General features: G+C 40.2%; 1 protein-coding gene across 4 annotated transcripts in view; it reads right to left on the minus strand.

Moving 5' to 3' along the window:
* The window catches only part of GAB3 (GRB2 associated binding protein 3), an 81,965-nt gene that overhangs the window by 17,104 nt on the left and 47,455 nt on the right, over nucleotides 1-17,406 (minus strand). For 2 of the 4 annotated variants that reach the window (XM_004065150.5, XM_019018840.3), the window contains exons 5-8: nucleotides 14,220-14,275; nucleotides 13,510-13,729; nucleotides 11,347-11,428; nucleotides 10,135-10,237 (exon numbers count right to left, since the gene is read on the minus strand). In XM_004065150.5, the coding sequence (XP_004065198.1) occupies nucleotides 10,135-10,237; nucleotides 11,347-11,428; nucleotides 13,510-13,729; nucleotides 14,220-14,275 (461 nt within the window). The remainder of the gene's footprint in view (nucleotides 1-10,134; nucleotides 10,238-11,346; nucleotides 11,429-13,509; nucleotides 13,730-14,219; nucleotides 14,276-17,406) is intronic. The other 2 variants (XM_055375934.2, XM_055375933.2) reach the window with 1 other exon arrangement.

Raw genomic sequence — 17,406 nt, forward strand, 5'->3', positions numbered from 1 at the left:
TAATAGTGAACAATCACAAAAGGAAATTTAAAAAAAATTCATTTACAATATCATCAAAAAGAACAAAATACTGATCGGAGGAGCCAAGATGGCCGAATAGGAAGAGCTCCGGTCTACAGCTCCCAGCGTGAGCGACACAGAAGACGGGTGATTTCTGCATTTCCATCTGAGGTACCGGGTTCATCTCACTAGGGAGTCCCAGACAGTGGGTGCAGCTTTGAAGAGAGCAGTGGTTCTCCCAGCACGCAGCTGGAGATCTGAGAACGGGCAGACTGCCTCCTCAAGTGGGTCCCTGACCCCTGACCCCCGAGCAGCCTAACTGGGAGGCACCCCCCAGCAGGGGCAGACTGACACCTCACATGGCCAGGTACTCCAACAGACCTGCAGCTGAGGGCCCTGTCTGTAGAAGGAAAACTAACAAACAGAAAGGACATCCACACCAAAAACCCATCTGTACATCACCATCATCAAAGACCAAAAGTAGATAAAACCACAAAGATGGGGAAAAAACAGAGCAGAAAAACTGGAAACTCTAAAAAGCAGAGCACCTCTCCTCCTCCAAAGGAACACAGTTCCTCACCAGCAACGGAACAAAGCTGGACGGAGAATGACTTTGACAAGCTGAGAGAAGAAGGCTTCCGACGATCAAATTACTCTGAGCTACGGGAGGACATTCAAACCAAAGGCAAAGAAGTTGAAAATTTTGAAAAAAATTTGGAAGAATGTATAACTAGAACAACCAATACAGAGAAGTGCTTAAAGGAGCTGATGGAGCTGAAAACCAAGGCTCGAGAACTACGTGAAGAACGCAGAAGCCTCAGGAGCCGATGCGATCAACTGGAAGAAAGGGTATCAGCGATGGAAGATGAAATGAATGAAATGAAGTGAGAAGGGAAGTTTAGAGAAAAAAGAATAAAAAGAAAAGAGCAAAGCCTCCAAGAAATATGGGACTATGTGAAAAGACCAAATCTACGTCTGATTGGTGTACCTGAAAGTGACGGGAAGAATGGAACCAAGTTGGAAAACACTCATCAGGATATTATCCAGGAGAACTTCCCCAATCTAGCAAGGCAGGCCAACATTCAGATTCAGGAAATACAGAGAACGCCACAAAGATACTCCTCAAGAAGAGCAACATCAAGACACATAATTGTCAGATTCACCAAAGTTGAAATGAAGGAAAAAATGTTAAGGGCAGCCAGACAGAAAGGTCGGGTTACCCTCAAAGGGAAGCCCATCAGACTAACAGCAGACCTCTCGGCAGAAACTCTACAAGCCAGAAGAGAGTGGGGGCCAATATTCAACATTCTTAAAGAAAAGAATTTTCAACCCAGAATTTCATATCTAGCCAAACTAAGCTTCATAAGTGAAGGAGAAATAAAATACTTTACAGACAAGCAAATGCTGAGAGATTTTGTCACCACCAGGCCTGCCCTAAAAGAGCTCCTGAAGGAAGCACTAAACATGGAAAGGAACAACCGGTACCAGCCGCTGCAAAATCATGCCAAAATGTAAAGACCATCAAGACTAGGAAGAAACTGCATGAACTAACGAGCAAAATAACCAGCTAACATCATAACGACAGGATCAAATTCACACATAACAATATTAACTTTAAATGTAAATGGACTAAATGCTCCAATTAAAAGACACAGACTGGCACACTGGATAAAGAGTCAAGACCCATCAGTGTGCTGTATTCAGGAAACCCATCTCACGTGCAGAGATGCACATAGGCTCAAAATAAAAGGATGGAGGAAGATCTACCAAGCAAATGGAAAACAAAAAAAGGCAGGGGTTGCAATCCTAGTCTCTGATAAAACAGACTTTAAACCAACAAAGATCAAAAGAGACAAAGAAGGCCATTACATAATGGTAAAGGGATCAATTCAACAAGAAGAGCTAACTATCCTAAATATATATGCACCCAATACAGGAGCACCCAGATTCATAAAGCAAGTCCTGAGTGACCTACAAAGAGACTTAGACTCCCACACATTAATAATGGGAGACTTTAACACCCAACTGTCAACATTAGACAGATCAACGAGACAGAAAGTCAACAAGGATACCCAGGAATTGAACTCAGCTCTGCACCAAGCGGACCCAATAGACATCTACAGAACTCTCCACCCCAAATCAACAGAATATACATTTTTTTCAGCTCCACACCACACCTATTCCAAAATTGACCACATAGTTGGAAGTAAAGCTCTCCTCAGCAAATGTAAAACAACAGAAATTATAACAAACTATCTCTCAGACCACAGTGCAATCAAACTAGAACTCAGGATTAAGAATCTCACTCAAAACCGCTCGGCTACATGGAAACTGAACAACCTGGTCCTGAATGACTACTGGGTACATAACGAAATGAAGGCAGAAATAAAGATGTTCTTTGAAACCAACGAGAACAAAGCCACAACATACCAGAATCTCTGGGACACATTCAAAGCAGTGTGTAGAGGGAAATTTATAGCACTAAATGCCCACAAGACAAAGCAGGAAAGATCCAAAATTGACACCCTAACATCACAATTAAAAGAACTAGAAAAGCAAGACAAATACATTCAAAAGCTAGCAGAAGGCAAGAAATAACTAAAATCAGAGCAGAACTGAAGGAAATTGAGACACAAAAAACCCTTCAAAAAATTAACGAATCCAGGAGCTGGTTTTTTGAAAGGATCAACAAAATTGATAGACCGCTAGCAAGACTAATAAAGAAAAATAGAGAGAAGAATCAAATAGACGCAATAAAAAATGATAAAGGGGATATCACCACCAATCCCACAGAAATACGAACTACCATCAGAGAATACTACAAACACCTCTATGCAAATAAACTAGAAAATCTAGAAGAAATGGATAAATTCCTTGACACATACACTCTCCCAAGACTAAACCAGGAAGAAGCTGAATCTCTGAATAGACCAATAACAGGCTCTGAAATTGTGGCAATAATCAATAGCTTACCAACGAAAAAGAGTCCAGGACGAGATGGATTCACAGCCGAATTCTACCAGAGGTACAAGGAGGAACTGGTACCATTCCTTCTGAAACTATTCCAATCAACAGAAAAAGAGGGAATCCTCCCTAACTCATTTTATGAGGCCAGCATCATCCTGATACCAAAGCCGGGCAGAGACACAACAAAAAAAGAGAATTTTAGACCAATATCCTTGATGAACATTGATGCAAAAATCCTCAATAAAATACTGGCAAACCAAATCCAGCAGCACATCAAAAAGCTTATCCACCATGATCAAGTGGGCTTCATCCCTGGGATGCAAGGCTGGTTCAATATACGCAAATCAGTAAATGTAATCCAGCATATAAACAGAACCAAAGACAAAAACCACATGATTATCTCAATAGATGCAGAAAAGGCCTTTGACAAAATTCACAACCTTCATGCTAAAAACTCTCAATAAATTAGGTATTGATGGGACGTATCTCAAAATAATAAGAGCTATCTATGACAAACCCACAGCCAATATCATACTGAATGGGCAAAAACTGGAAGCATTCCCTTTGAAAACTGGTACAAGACAGGGATGCCCTCTCTCACCACTCCTATTCAACATAGTGTTGGAAGTTCTGGCCAGGGCAATTAGGCAGGAGAAGGAAATAAAGGCTATTCAATTAGGAAAAGAGGAAGTCAAATTGTCCCTGTTTGTAGACTACATGATTGTATATCTAGAAAACCCCATTGTCTCAGCCCAAAATCTCCTTAAGCTGATAAGCAACTTCAGCAAAGTCTCAGGATACAAAATCAATGTACAAAAATCACAAGCATTCTTATACACCAATAACAGACAAACAGAGAGCCAAATCATGAGTGAACTCCCATTCACAATTGCTTCAAAGAGAATAAAATACCTAGGAATCCAACTTACAAGGGATGTGAAGGACCTCTTCAAGGAGAACTACAAACCACTGCTCAAGGAAATAAAAGAGGATACAAACAAATGGAAGAACATTCCATGCTCATCGGTAGGAAGAATCAATATTGTGAAAATGGCCATACTGCCCAAGGTAATTTACAGATTCAATGCCATCCCCATCAAGCTACCAATGACTTTCTTCACAGAATTGGAAAAAACTACTTTAAAGTTCATATGGAACCAAAAAAGAGCCTGCATTGTCAAGTCAATCCTGAGCCAAAAGAACAAAGCTGGAGGCATCACGCTACCTGACTTCAAACTATACTACAAAGCTACAGTAACCAAAACAGCATGGTACTGGTACCAAAACAGAGATACAGATCAATGGAACAGAACAGAGCCCTCAGAAACAATGCCGCATATCTACAACTATCGGATCTTTGACAAACCTGAGAAAAACAAGCAATGGGGAAAGGATTCCCTATTTAATAAATGGTGCTGGGAAAACTGGCTAGCCATATGTAGAAAGCTGAAACTGGATCCCTTCCTTACACCTTATACAAAAATCAATTCAAGATGGATTAAAGACTTAAGCGTTAGACCTAAAACCATAAAAACCCTAGAAGAAAACCTAGGCATTACCATTCAGGACATAGGCATGGGCAAGGACTTCATGTCTAAAACACAAAAAGCAATGGCAACAAAAGCCAAAATTGACAAATGGGATCTAATTAAACTAAAGAGCTTCTGCACAGCAAAAGAAACTACCATCAGAGTGAACAGGCAGCCTACAGAATGGGAGAAAATTTTTGCAATCTACTCATCTGACAAACGGCTAATATCCAGAATCTACAAAGAAAACAAATTTACAAGAAAAAAACAAACAACCCCATCAAAAAGTGGGCAAAGGACATGAACAGACACTTCTCAAAAGAAGACATTTATGCAGCCAAAAAACACGTGAAAAAATGCTCACCATCACTGGCCATCAGAGAAATGCAAATCAAAACCACAATGAGATACCATCTCACACCAGTTAGAATGGCAATCATTAAAAAGTCAGGAAACAACAGGTGCTGGAGAGGATGTGGAGAAATAGGAACACTTTTACACTGTTGGTGGGACTGTAAACTAGTTCAACCATTGTGGAAGTCAGTGTGGCGATTCCTCAGGGATCTAGAACTAGAAATACCATTTGACCCAGCAATCCCATTACTGGGTATATACCCAAAGGACTATAAATCATGCTGCTATAAAGACACATGCACACGTATGTTTATTGCAGCATTATTCACAATAGCAAAGACTTGGAACCAACCCAAATGTCCAACAATGACAGACTGGATTAAGAAAATGTGGCACATATACACCATGGAATACTATGCAGCCATAAAAAATGATGAGTTCATGTCCTTTGTAGGGACATGGATGAAATTGGAAATCATCATTCTCAGTAAACTATCGCAAGGACAAAAAACCAAACACCGCATGTTCTCACTCATAGATGGGAATTGAACAATGAGAACACATGGACACAGGAAGGGGAACTTCACACCCTGGGGACTGTTGTGGGGTGGGGGGAGGGGGGAGGGATAGCATTGGGAGATATACCTAATGCTAGATGATGAGTTAGTGGGTGCAGCGCACCGGCATGGCACATGTATACATATGTAACTAACCTGCACATTGTGCACATGTACCCTAAAACTTAAAGTATAATAATAATAAATAAATAAAAAAGAAAAAAAAAGAACAAAATACTTAGGAATAAATTTAACCAAGGAGGCAAAGACTTATACATTGAAAACTGTAAGAAAGAAAGTAAAGGAGACATAAGTAAATGAAAAGATATCTGTGTTCATGAATTGAAAGACTTAATATTGTTAACATGATAATATTATGCAAAACGTTTGCAGATTCAAAGCATTCCCCATCAGAATTCCAATGGTGTTTTTTTGCAGAAATAAAAAACCCCGTCCTTAAAGTTCACATGTAATATTAAGTGACCCTTAAATGACAAATCAATCATAAAAAAGAAGAACAAAGTTGGAAGACTCATACTTTCTGATTTCAAAGCTTACTACAAAGCTACAGTAATCAAAACAGTGTGGTACTGGCATAAGGATAGACATATAGACCAAGAAATAAACCCTTGCATATATTGATTTTCAACAAGATTTTCAATGAGAGCGCCAGGACCATTCGACATGGAAAGGATAGTCTAGACTTTCCAACAAATGGTGCTGGGAAAACTGAATGTCCACAAGCAAAAGAATGACGTTGGACTCTAACTTTATACCACATACAAAAATTAACTCAAAAAAGATCAAAGATCTAAACATAAGAGCTAAAACTATAAAACTTTTAGAAGAAAACATAGGAGAGAATCTTCATGACATTGTATTTGGCAATGATTTCATGGATATGACGCCAAAAGCAAGGCAATAAAAGGAAAGAAAATTTTGACTTCATCAAAATAAAAAACTTCTGCGCATCAAAGGACACTATCAAGAGAGTGAAAAGACAACCCACAGAATGAGAGAAAATATTTGGAAATCATGTATCTGATAAGGGGTTAACATCCAGAATATATTTTAAAAATTCCTATAACTCAACAACAAAAAAAGAAACAACCTAACTTAAAAATATGCAAAGGACTTGAATAGACAGTTCTCCAAAGAAGATATATAAATGGCCAATAAGTACATAAAAAGATGTTCATTAATCATTAGGGAAATGCAAATGAAAACCACAATGAGATACCAATTCACACCCGTTAGGATACCGATTATAAAAAATGATAAATAGGTCGGGCGTGATGGCTCATGCCTGTAATCTCAGCACTTTGGGAGTCCAAGGCAGGCAGATCACATGAGGTCAGGAGTTCGAGACCAGCCTTGCCAACATGGTGAAACCCCATCTCTACTAAAAATGCAAAAATTAGCCGGGCATGGTGGTACACGCCCGTAATTCCATCTACTCAGGAGGCTGAGGCAGGAGGATTGCTTGAACCTGGGAGGCAGAGGTTGCAGTGAGCCGAGCTTGCGCCACTGCACTCCAGCCTGGGCAACAGAGCGAGACTCTGTCTCCAAAAAAAAAAGATAAATAAAAATTGTTAGTGAGGATGTGGAGAAATTGGAACCCTTGTGCGTTACTGGCAGTAATGTAAAATGGTGCAGTCACTGTGGAAAACAAGTTTGGTGGTTCCTTAAAAAGTTAAGCATAGAATTACCATATGATCCAGAAATTCCACTTCTACATATATATATACAAACAAATTGAAAGCAGGAAGTCAAGCATACACTTGTATGCCAATGTTTATAGCAGCATTATTCATAATAGACAATGGCAGGAACAACCCTAAATGCCCATTAGCAGATGAAAGGATGAACAAAATGTGGTCTATACAGTCAAATACTACTCAGCCTTAAAAAGAAATGAAATTCTGTTGTATCCTACAATATGGATGAATCTTGAAAACACTAGATGAAATGAAAGAAGACAAACACAAAAGGACAAATATTGTATGACTTCACTTATATGAGGTACCTAGAACAGGTAAGTTCATAGAGACAGAAAGTAGAGCTTTACTACAAGAAAAATATTTTTCAAAAACTGTAAAAGAAAGCATCTAACAGTTCTAATTGCCTAAAAACTTGAAAAAAATCCAAATGTCATTCCATGGGTGTGGGGACAAACAAGATATGACACATCCATATGCTTGAACACTGCTCAGCAATAAAATGGAAAGAGCTGTTAATACATGTAACAATGGATGAATTTCAAAAAAACCATTCTGAGTGAAAGAAGCCAGTTTTAAAAGGTACCGTATGATTCTATTTTTGTGGCATCCTTGAAAGGACAATACTATAGTCATGAAGAACAGATCAATGGTTGCTAGGGGTTACAGGTGAAGGGAGGATGTGGCTCTAAAGAGGTAGCATGAGGGATTTTGGAACCGTTGTGTACTCTGATCATGGTGGTGGTTACACAAATCTCTATATATGTTCAAACTCATAGAACTGCACACCAAGAGAAAGTCAATTTCACTGTATGATGTAAAAATGATCTAAAAACTTAAAAGTATTGTAATACCATAATCAAAAAATTAATGTGAGATTTAAGAGGCTAGAACTCTACTATAAATCCTTACAAAGCTGTTGAAATCAAAGGGCTTGAAAAAGTGATAGAGGAGAAATCCCATATAATAAAATTATGTTTATTCTTCTAAATTTTCTATAATTTCACAAACATTTAAAGAAGGATATATGGCAAAACTTGTATTTCAGTAAAGCAAAACCGTGTTTCAGCCCCTGGCCTTAATCACTACATTCAGATCAGAACTTGCCCTTAAAGAGAAAAAAAAAATTAACATATATACTTATGCACAAAATCAAAGTCAAATCATACTAGGTTTGACTACCACATTGGGCTGTTATGTGGCACAAGTGAAATAACGTAAATCAAAGTCATGTGAAACTGTCTTATTACTAAAGTTTAAAAAAACACAATTGAACAAGATGGGAGAGCCTTTAAACATTTTTATACGACAGTTCCCAGATCATAGCTACTATCAGCCAGTGTTCTGGGTTCTTAATCTGCTGTGTCATGTTGCCTACTAATACACAGAGACAGTCATTGATCAGTGATTATAAACCTAGGTAAACAAACGATTCTTAGCTTTGTTGTTAATGAAACACTGATCTTTCTCTGTTTTTTTTTTTTTTTTTTTTTTTTTGAGACAGAGTCTGGCTCTGTCGCCCAGGCTGGAGTGCAGTGGCGTGATCTCAACTCACTGCGAGCTCTGCCTCCCGGGTTCATGCCATTCTCCTGCCTCAGCCTCCCAAGTAGCTGGGACTACAGGCGCCCGCCACCACGCCCGGCTAATTTTTTGTATTTTGTATTTTTAGTAGAGAAGGGGTTTCACCGTGTTAGCCAGGATGGTCTCGATCTCCTGACCTCATGATCCACCCGCCTCAGCCTCCTAAAGTGCTGGGATTACAGGCGTGAGCCACCGCGCCCAGCCAACACTGATCTTTCTCACAACATCAAAGATCAGAAATGAACTGTTGGTATCTGGAATGACTCTGTACTTGCTTCCATTGGGTTTTAGATTCACTTCCTTTTTCTGTTCTCTGGAGACAGAGCACAGCTGTTAAACATCGTTTTATAAGAGTGTTTTCTTCTAGAAATTTCCCAAGGGCCATTACTAAGTGTCAGAAATATTGGGAAGACCATAACAGATTTGTATATGAGTCACTTTGCATCTGCATACGGTTAAGTGCACTTACAGCATGATTTGAATAAAATAAGAAGGTAAAATGAAGCATTTAATTATAGCTTAACTGGAGATTACTATTTTTAGATTTTCAGTTGCTGATTATTCTTGCATATAGGAAGGCAGAATTGTCTTCTCAAGAGTATATTGTCACAGAGCCTTGAACATTGTCCTTCTAAGATCTCTTTTCAAAATTTCGTAGTTCAAACAGAAGCTCTCTCTTGAGTTCCCTACATTTCTAAATTGCAGAACAGGCACTGTCATGGCTAAAGTGTCTGCTAATTGCCAGAGGTGCTAAAAGTCCCTCTCCATCTTCAAAAAGCCCATGTTCTCAATAGCATCCAAGATGAAGAGAATAGAAGGAACAACAGGCTAGGAGGGAAACATCAGGACTCTTTAACTGCAAATGGTTAATCAAGTCTCCATTCACTCAGGTCTATAGAAAGACCCATAATAGGAATCTTCCAGAGGCTAAGATACACTCACAGTCCAGGGCACTGTACCTTTCCCAATGGGACTCTAAGTGATTCATCCTCCAGGAAGGTTCAGAAGCAGTCAGGACAGGGCCACCAGGTGTTCTGGTGGAAGGGAACATGTAATATGTTGAGTTTTTACAATTTAAACTCTGGACATCCAGAGAACTACAAACCTATTGGGGTCAAACAGGACATCACAGCCTTGGTGAAAAGAATTGCTGGCATTTCCATTTTCAAATTAAGCAAGCCTCAGCCCTGAGCTATCTTGAAATACTGCAATCTCAAAATGGTATGAGGAGTTGAATGTTACAGGAAAGAAAGCCAACTTCAAATTGATTTGTTCCAAGTCTAGAAAAGCTTGTGGCCTGGTTTTACGATCAAGTGGTTGTTTTAAAATTGCACAGGGCTTACTGAAGGATGTGTTTCCTTTACAATGAGCTCATAAGACTACAGATTGGGGTGAAGGATAAGAAGAGTGTGAAAAATATAAGATTACCATTTCGATGTAGCTTTCTTCGTCTTCTCTGGAAACAGGATTAGCAAAAAATCTTGCAGAATTAATACCATTTCTTTCTGGAGAGAGAAAGCTGGTTCGACTGCTAAGAATAAAAATATAGATGAGGTCAAAGCAATGTCTTACAGCTGCTCTGAAAGCTGGCCAGGAACTAACATGGCCCTCATGGGGTTTCAGCCCTCCTCTTCCAGACACAACTTCCTTCCGGCCAAAGCAATTCCTGAAGAGGCAGAAAATGCCCAACAGTTTCTGCTCCACTTTGGGGCAAATGGCTCCCAATTCACAAAGGCTGCTTTTTCTCAGGCCCTCTATGTGACATAGCTCATGAGCTTTCTAAACGGACGAGGGCATCATATCATTTAGCAAAAAAAAAAAAAAAAAAAAATACTCCTTTGGGGCCTTCTTGTTTCTATTCAATGTAAGGAAAAGTGAGGAAATATGGCCATTCCTCTGATAGGACACAAGACTGCTAATCAACTCCCATCCTTCTCCTGAGTCAGAAGCATGAGCTGAGTCACAGTCTTGGCTGGAAATACAGCTCATTGCAGAATTCTGCTTTACAATGCAATTGTGTTTTGTGGCATTTAGAGTGAACCGAGAAACTCCTGAGCCAAGCTCAGGACTAAAAATGCAACTTCTAAAAGGTGAGATGAAAGGGTGCAATTACATTTTGAAGTCTGTCTACCCAGCCCGTGAACCTGGGAACTCCCTTGTCCTACCCCATTCACAAAGTTGGGCTTGGGCCATAGCCAGTTCCACTGAGACTGGGGAACACAATTCTCTCTCCCCAGGAAATCTGAATTGGCACTAAAAAAGAGCCCATCTGTTGGTACTGGAGTTGTAGCATGCAAACAAGTTCAGGGGGTATGGTACAGCTATCTTTGACCATGAGGATTGTGCAATAGAAAAGAATACTGCAAAGACAAAGGAATGCACAGATGTGAAGAGTGAAGCAGAAGTGAGTAGATTCCTTGGGTTCCCAACAGCACACTAGTTCCTGATTCCAGGATCCTGGGAGACCCAGACATATTCCTTCCTTTGTGATCCATAAAACAGCTCTTGCTCTCGATAATAAACCTCACCCCTCCTTTGGCTTAAGCTAGATCAGGTGGGCTTCAGCTACATTTAATCAGAGGCCTAACACACACCGGGGTGTCTGTGCTGGATGAGGCTCTTTAGAGCAATCAGTCTTACCAAGGCACAGTGCGGGTCCTGGTAAGAGATGCATGCTCCCGGATGATGGAGAGGTTTCTCAGGTCCAGAGGAGGTGGCCGTGCTACAAGACAGTGTGCAACATCCAGGAGGTCAAGGCCAGAATCTAAAGGCTGTAAAACTATGACATTTCACTTTCCCAGCACACCAAATCCACATTTACTAACAGGCAGCACTGATGATGAGGGTGAATTTCACTGTCCTCCTCTTCCCTGCCTCACTGGGAGTAAAGACAAATACTGAGCAAATGGTCACACTACCTGCTGGAGGTAACAACGTGGCAAGGCATTATTAAGAAGTCTCTGTATATCACGCGTGCTTCTAGGTGTCGAAGGCACAGGATGAATAAAGCAGATGAAAGTCTCTGACCTTGTGGAATTGCAACATCTATTACCTCACACCCGATGTGTCTGAAGTGGAAATGTTACCTTTCTTATCACAGGCAGAGATGATCACCCAGGTCCTAGTCTTCCCCACCTACAATCCATTGTCCACCTGATGATCCTTCTGCCTAAAACATTCTGTCCCATCTCTTTGCCTCCAGACAAGATCAGGCCCCACAGCCTGGGCTCTCAAGTTCTTGCACTTACCCTTCACAGCACAGCCCCAGTTTGTGATAATACACTCATCTATGATTTATCTGGACCTAAACTGTGCTCCAGAAGAATAGGGGTATATCTGGTTTGTTCACTGCAGTAGTCTCGGCACCTAGAAAAGCACTTGGTATCTGCCCCAACCCTTATTCCACCTCAGTGGCCCATCTTCTTGAGTTAGTCCTGGCCCAGGTATCCACCTTTGCATCCACTCATTAAATCTCCAACCCTGAGTCTGTCAGACATCTTCTGTTGCCTATCACAAGGTCCTGCAGAGCTGCACTGTCCATTGTCGTGACAACTAGCCACACGTGCCCATTTAGACATATATGTACATTTATTAAAATTAAATACAATTTAAAATGTAGTTCCTCAGTCACATTAGCCAAATTTCAAGGGTTCAATAGCCATTATCTCCAACATCACAGAAAGTTCTATTGTTGTTTAATTGTTTCTGACCAGAATTAATGGCTATTTCCTCTGAACCTCATAAGACAGGGTCTGTTCTCCTATTTAGCACTGATTTCATAATTCTATTTCATGGTCCAGGTGGATTTTACATATCTTCCTCCCCCTCAGACTGAAGAACCCTCCTTGCTTCCTCATCTTTGTATCCCACCCAGTGCCCACCACAGCAATACATATGCAGCGCATGCATTGTAAATGTATACATGTATTTTGACTGAAATTTAAGGGAATATGCCTGGAGTAGACCAGGCATGAGTAGGGGTCTTAGTTGGCAGCTTTGGGCACAGCCACCTGAAGTTGACTTTTTTTGCTTTCTAAAGGGCAAAGAGAAGTTGGAATGCACGAGAGATCAGTCATTCTACCAATGCTTCCTTGTAATCACACAGCCAACTGGGAAGGGGAGGATGAGCAAGAATGAAGTTAAAAAGTCACTCTGACCTGCTCTTCCTCTTTCCCTCTTTTCCTATCTATCTCTCTGTCTGTCTGTGCTGCTTAGCAAACCAGAGAAGCTGCCTGGGAGTAAGACAGAAGCTGCAAGGCACCCCGTGCACAGAGGAGTCAGCCTGCTCATTGCCAAAATCCTCTTCTATCCCTGAATACCTCTGCTGACGGCCATGCACAGAACGATGAGTGATAAACTGCATGTGACTGGGTCTGACCTTCAGGAATTGGTGTCAAAGGCTATTCCTGACTGCCTTACAGAGGCTGGCACTATGATTACATTCAAGTGCTGTCTAATGAGGAGATGCCAGGTGGGATTCCATTCTAATCCACCGTCACTTATTCCTGGGCCTTTGTTAGGGAAACAGCCAAAGACGAGCCCTCTGGAATGAACTTGGCTTTGTCAGCTGTATTTGCAAGGCCACAGTGCCTGTAAGTCTCCCGACTCCTATTATCATGACAATCTGGGGCAGCAAGGTGCCCCAGCCCTTCCTATTCCATCCCAGTCACTTCTTTCCTGACCTTATACTTTCCGGCCCTCTGGGGTGGTTTCTCTAGGTCTTCCTTTACAGAAACCTTTTCTATGCAACCACCGGAACCTTGCTCCCCTACCCCTGTACAGCAGGCCTGGTCAAGTGCTTACATTTCCTCTGAGGCTTGAGATCTCTATTCACTGGGGGAGGTTCCAGGTTTGCAGGCAGCTCAGGCAACGGGCTTGAGATGCTTCCTGAGTTCATTGGAATGTAGTCATCAGGGCTGCAGTGGGGTCCAAGACCAGAGGCACCAGCCTGGGGGCTCATGGGCACATAGCTGTCTTCGATACTGGCTGAAGCTGTGGGGTACATCGGGGAGAACCTGCATGGCTGCAAAAGAATAGATACAGATTGGGAACCACAGACCAGTCATGGAAACTGCTATCAGAGGGCGGCCAAAGCTGTACATATGGTTTCAGTTCCAAATTATCCAAGTATAACTCTGAACTTCCTCAGCAAAGTCAGACAAGCCTCTAGCTCAAGTTCTGCCTCTGGACTTATCGTTTTAGTATAGGTGATAACTCTCCAAGATCTGACACTGGAAGACAGAGGGTTATGAATTTATGCAAATGCTTTAAGCATAAAGTGATGCCTTAAGTAGCTATACCAAGTTGAGCAAGTGTCTGAACCATTAGAACCAATAAGGCCCTTATAGAACACCAAGTCCTGTAGCTCCCAAGTAAGTTCAAGTCTTCAGGGGAGAATGGAAGAGTCCTCAGAGACTCAGAGTGCTGAATCTTAAAGATTTCAAGGGAATATACATAGATCAAGCTGTTTTTGGTAAAATTGATGCTTAAAATAACCTGAATGTTGAACTTACCAAATTCAAACTAAGCCGCTTGTCTCGGTGTCTTAAGGATTGGCCTTCTACATCAGCTGCAAGAAATAAGCCAAGGTGGTGAGAAATGCAGAACAATATCAACTGAAACTAGAGTCCAGAGAGGCAGAGAAGCATAACACAACAGTTGCTATTAGAGTCTAGCTGGGCAGTCAGAACACATTTCCCCAACAGATGAAAAATCAGACCAGATTTTGAAGAAGTTTCTAGCCAATGGTTTGAGTTCTCTCTGTGAAATAGGAGGAGATATAGCAAGTAATTAACAAATGCTTGTTGCATTTATTACATAAATCTTCTGAACTGGAGGCAGAACTGGAGGTTTGAGGAGAGGAGAGAGGTTTGAAATATTCCTTGTAATGAGCAGGAGAACAGGGTGAACAGAGAAACGATTGCCTTGTGGAGCAGCATTAAGGGCCCAATTGAGGTCTGTGACCAGAAAAGCTACTCAGGTAGACGCATGGAGAGAAAGGACATTTGGAGTTATCCAGGATTAGAAACTCATCAGATGGATGCAAGAAACAGTGTGATATTAAAATTTAGAATAATTTAGACCATAAGAGTAGATGAAACTATCTAGGTTGCAAGTGTTGAGAAAAGTACAAAACTCTAGAGAATCCTAAGACTCAAAGAACTAAGAGATAAGTCAGTGAAGTATCTTGAGAAAGAGCAACCATAGATTAATGAGGAAACTTGGGGGGTATGGTGCCATGAAAGCCTCAGGAAGGAAAGAATGGCCAACAGTGTTGAGTGGTGCAGAGAAGTTCAGCAAGTGCTCCCAGCATGTGGTGGCCACAGCAAAGTGGCCCTCAGCCCTCAGCCCTCAGCCCTCAAGAGCTTGGAGGTGTGAAAAGTCAGGAGGCCTCTAAGAAATAAACTTAAAATTCGACAACATCTTAAAATGCAAGGACAACTCCCAGCTCAGAAAAGATGTGACAGAGACTGATGGAATTAAGCATATATATTATATATACATATATGTGTATGTATATATGTATATATCTATGCTTACATATGTTTAAAGATGTACAAGTACTGGTTAAAAACTACTCTGAAGTCAGACTGTCTAGTTATAAATCCCTACACCACCATGTATTAGCTGTGTGGCACTAGACAAGTTACTTACCCTCTCTATGTCTCAGTTTCCTATTTGTAAAGTGAAGCCAATAATAGAACCTATTTCATAGGACTTCTGGAAAGGACGTAGAACACTGCCTAGAACACAGAAAGTACTTAATAATTCTTAGAAACTATTATGGAATAATTTCTTATTGTGGGACTTGCATGTGTGAGCACAAGCCCTTAACTCCCTTTCCACTACCAGACCCTTTTGAAGTCATCAAATAACATAAATATAGATAAAACTCTGAATCAAAGACATAGGTATAATCCATGTGCCAGATAATTTAAGAGATTTGTGACAGATAGAATGCAGATGGGATCAGAGTAAAGGAAGGCACTTTTTCTCTTATATGACAGCATTCATTGCAAGCTTCCTGAAATGCCCTTGGGCCTTAAGGGAACATGGGCAGACAGTACTCCCCATGGCCTGGGGTGGTGGTAGCTATGGAGTGAGGCTCCTCTGCCTTATATTGGGAAAAACCTAAACACTACACAAGAAAACTATTAGAACTAATACACAAATTCAGTAAAGTTGCAGGCCACAAAATCAACATAGAAAAATCAGTAGCATTTCTATATGCCAACAGTGAACAATCTGAAAAAGAAATTAAAAAGTAATCCCATATACAATAGCCACACAAAAACTTAAATACCTAGGAATTAACCAAAGAAGTGAAAGACCTCTATAATGAAAACTATGAGACAATATTGAGGGAAATTGAAGAGTACACCAAAAAATAGAAAAATATTCCATGTTCATGTACTGGAAGAATCAACATTATTAAAATGTCCATACTACCCAAAGCAATCTACAGATTCAATGCAATCCCTACCAAAATACCTATTAAAGTCTTCACAGAAATAGAAAAAAAATCCTAAAATTTGTATGGAACCATAAAAGACCCAGAATAGCCAAAGCTATCCTAAGCAAAAAGAACAAAACTGGAAGAATCACATTACCTGACTTCAAATTATACTACAGAGCTATAGTAACCAAAAAGCATGGTATTGGCATAAAAACAGACACATAGACCAATGGAACAGAATAGGGAACTCAGAAACAAATCCACACACCTACAGTGAACTCATTTTTGACAAAGGTGCCAAGAACATACACTGGGAAAAAGATAGGCACATAAATAAATGGTGTTGGGAAAACTGGATATCCATACACAGAATAATTAAACTAAGACACCTATCTCTCACCATATACAAAAATCAAATCTAAATGGATTAAACACTTAAATCTAAGACATCGAACTATAAAACTACTACAAGAAAACATTAGGGAAAAAACGCTAAGGCATCAAACTATAAAACTACTACAAGAAAACATTAGGGAAAATCTCGAAGACATTTGCCTGGACAAAAAAATTCTTCAGCAATACACCAAAAGTACAGACAACCAAAGCAAAAATGGACAAATGGGATCACATGAACTTGAAAAACTTCTGCACAGCAAAGAATACAATCAACAGAGTGAAGAGACAACCCACAGAATGGGAGAAAATATTTGCAAACTACCCATCTGACAAGGGATTAATAGAATATTTAAGAAGCTCAAACAACTCTATAGGAAAAAAGTCTAATAATCTGATTAAAAGATGGAACAAGGATTTGAATACACATTTCTCAAAAGAAGACAAACATATGACAAACAGGCATATGAAAAGGTGCTCAATGTTACTGATCATCAGAGAAATGCAAATCAAAACTGTCTCAAAAGAGACATACATGCAGCCAACAAGGATACAAAAAAGCTCAACATCATTGATCACTAAAGAAATGTAAATCAAAACCACAATAACATGCCATCCCACACCAGTCAGAATGGTTATTATTAAAAAGTCAAAAAATAACAGATGCTGGTGAGGTTGCAGAGAAAAGGGAATGCTTATAAACTGTTTTTGGGAATGTAAATTAGTTCAACCATTGTGGAAAACAGTGTGGTGATTCCTCAAAGACCTAAAAACAGAAATACCACTCAACCCAGCAGTCCCATCACTGGATATATACTCAAAGGAATATAAATCATTCTAACATAAAGACA

The sequence above is a fragment of the Gorilla gorilla genome, chromosome X, assembly GCF_029281585.2.
Source record: "Gorilla gorilla gorilla isolate KB3781 chromosome X, NHGRI_mGorGor1-v2.1_pri, whole genome shotgun sequence".
Taxonomy (NCBI): Eukaryota; Metazoa; Chordata; class Mammalia; order Primates; family Hominidae; genus Gorilla; species Gorilla gorilla.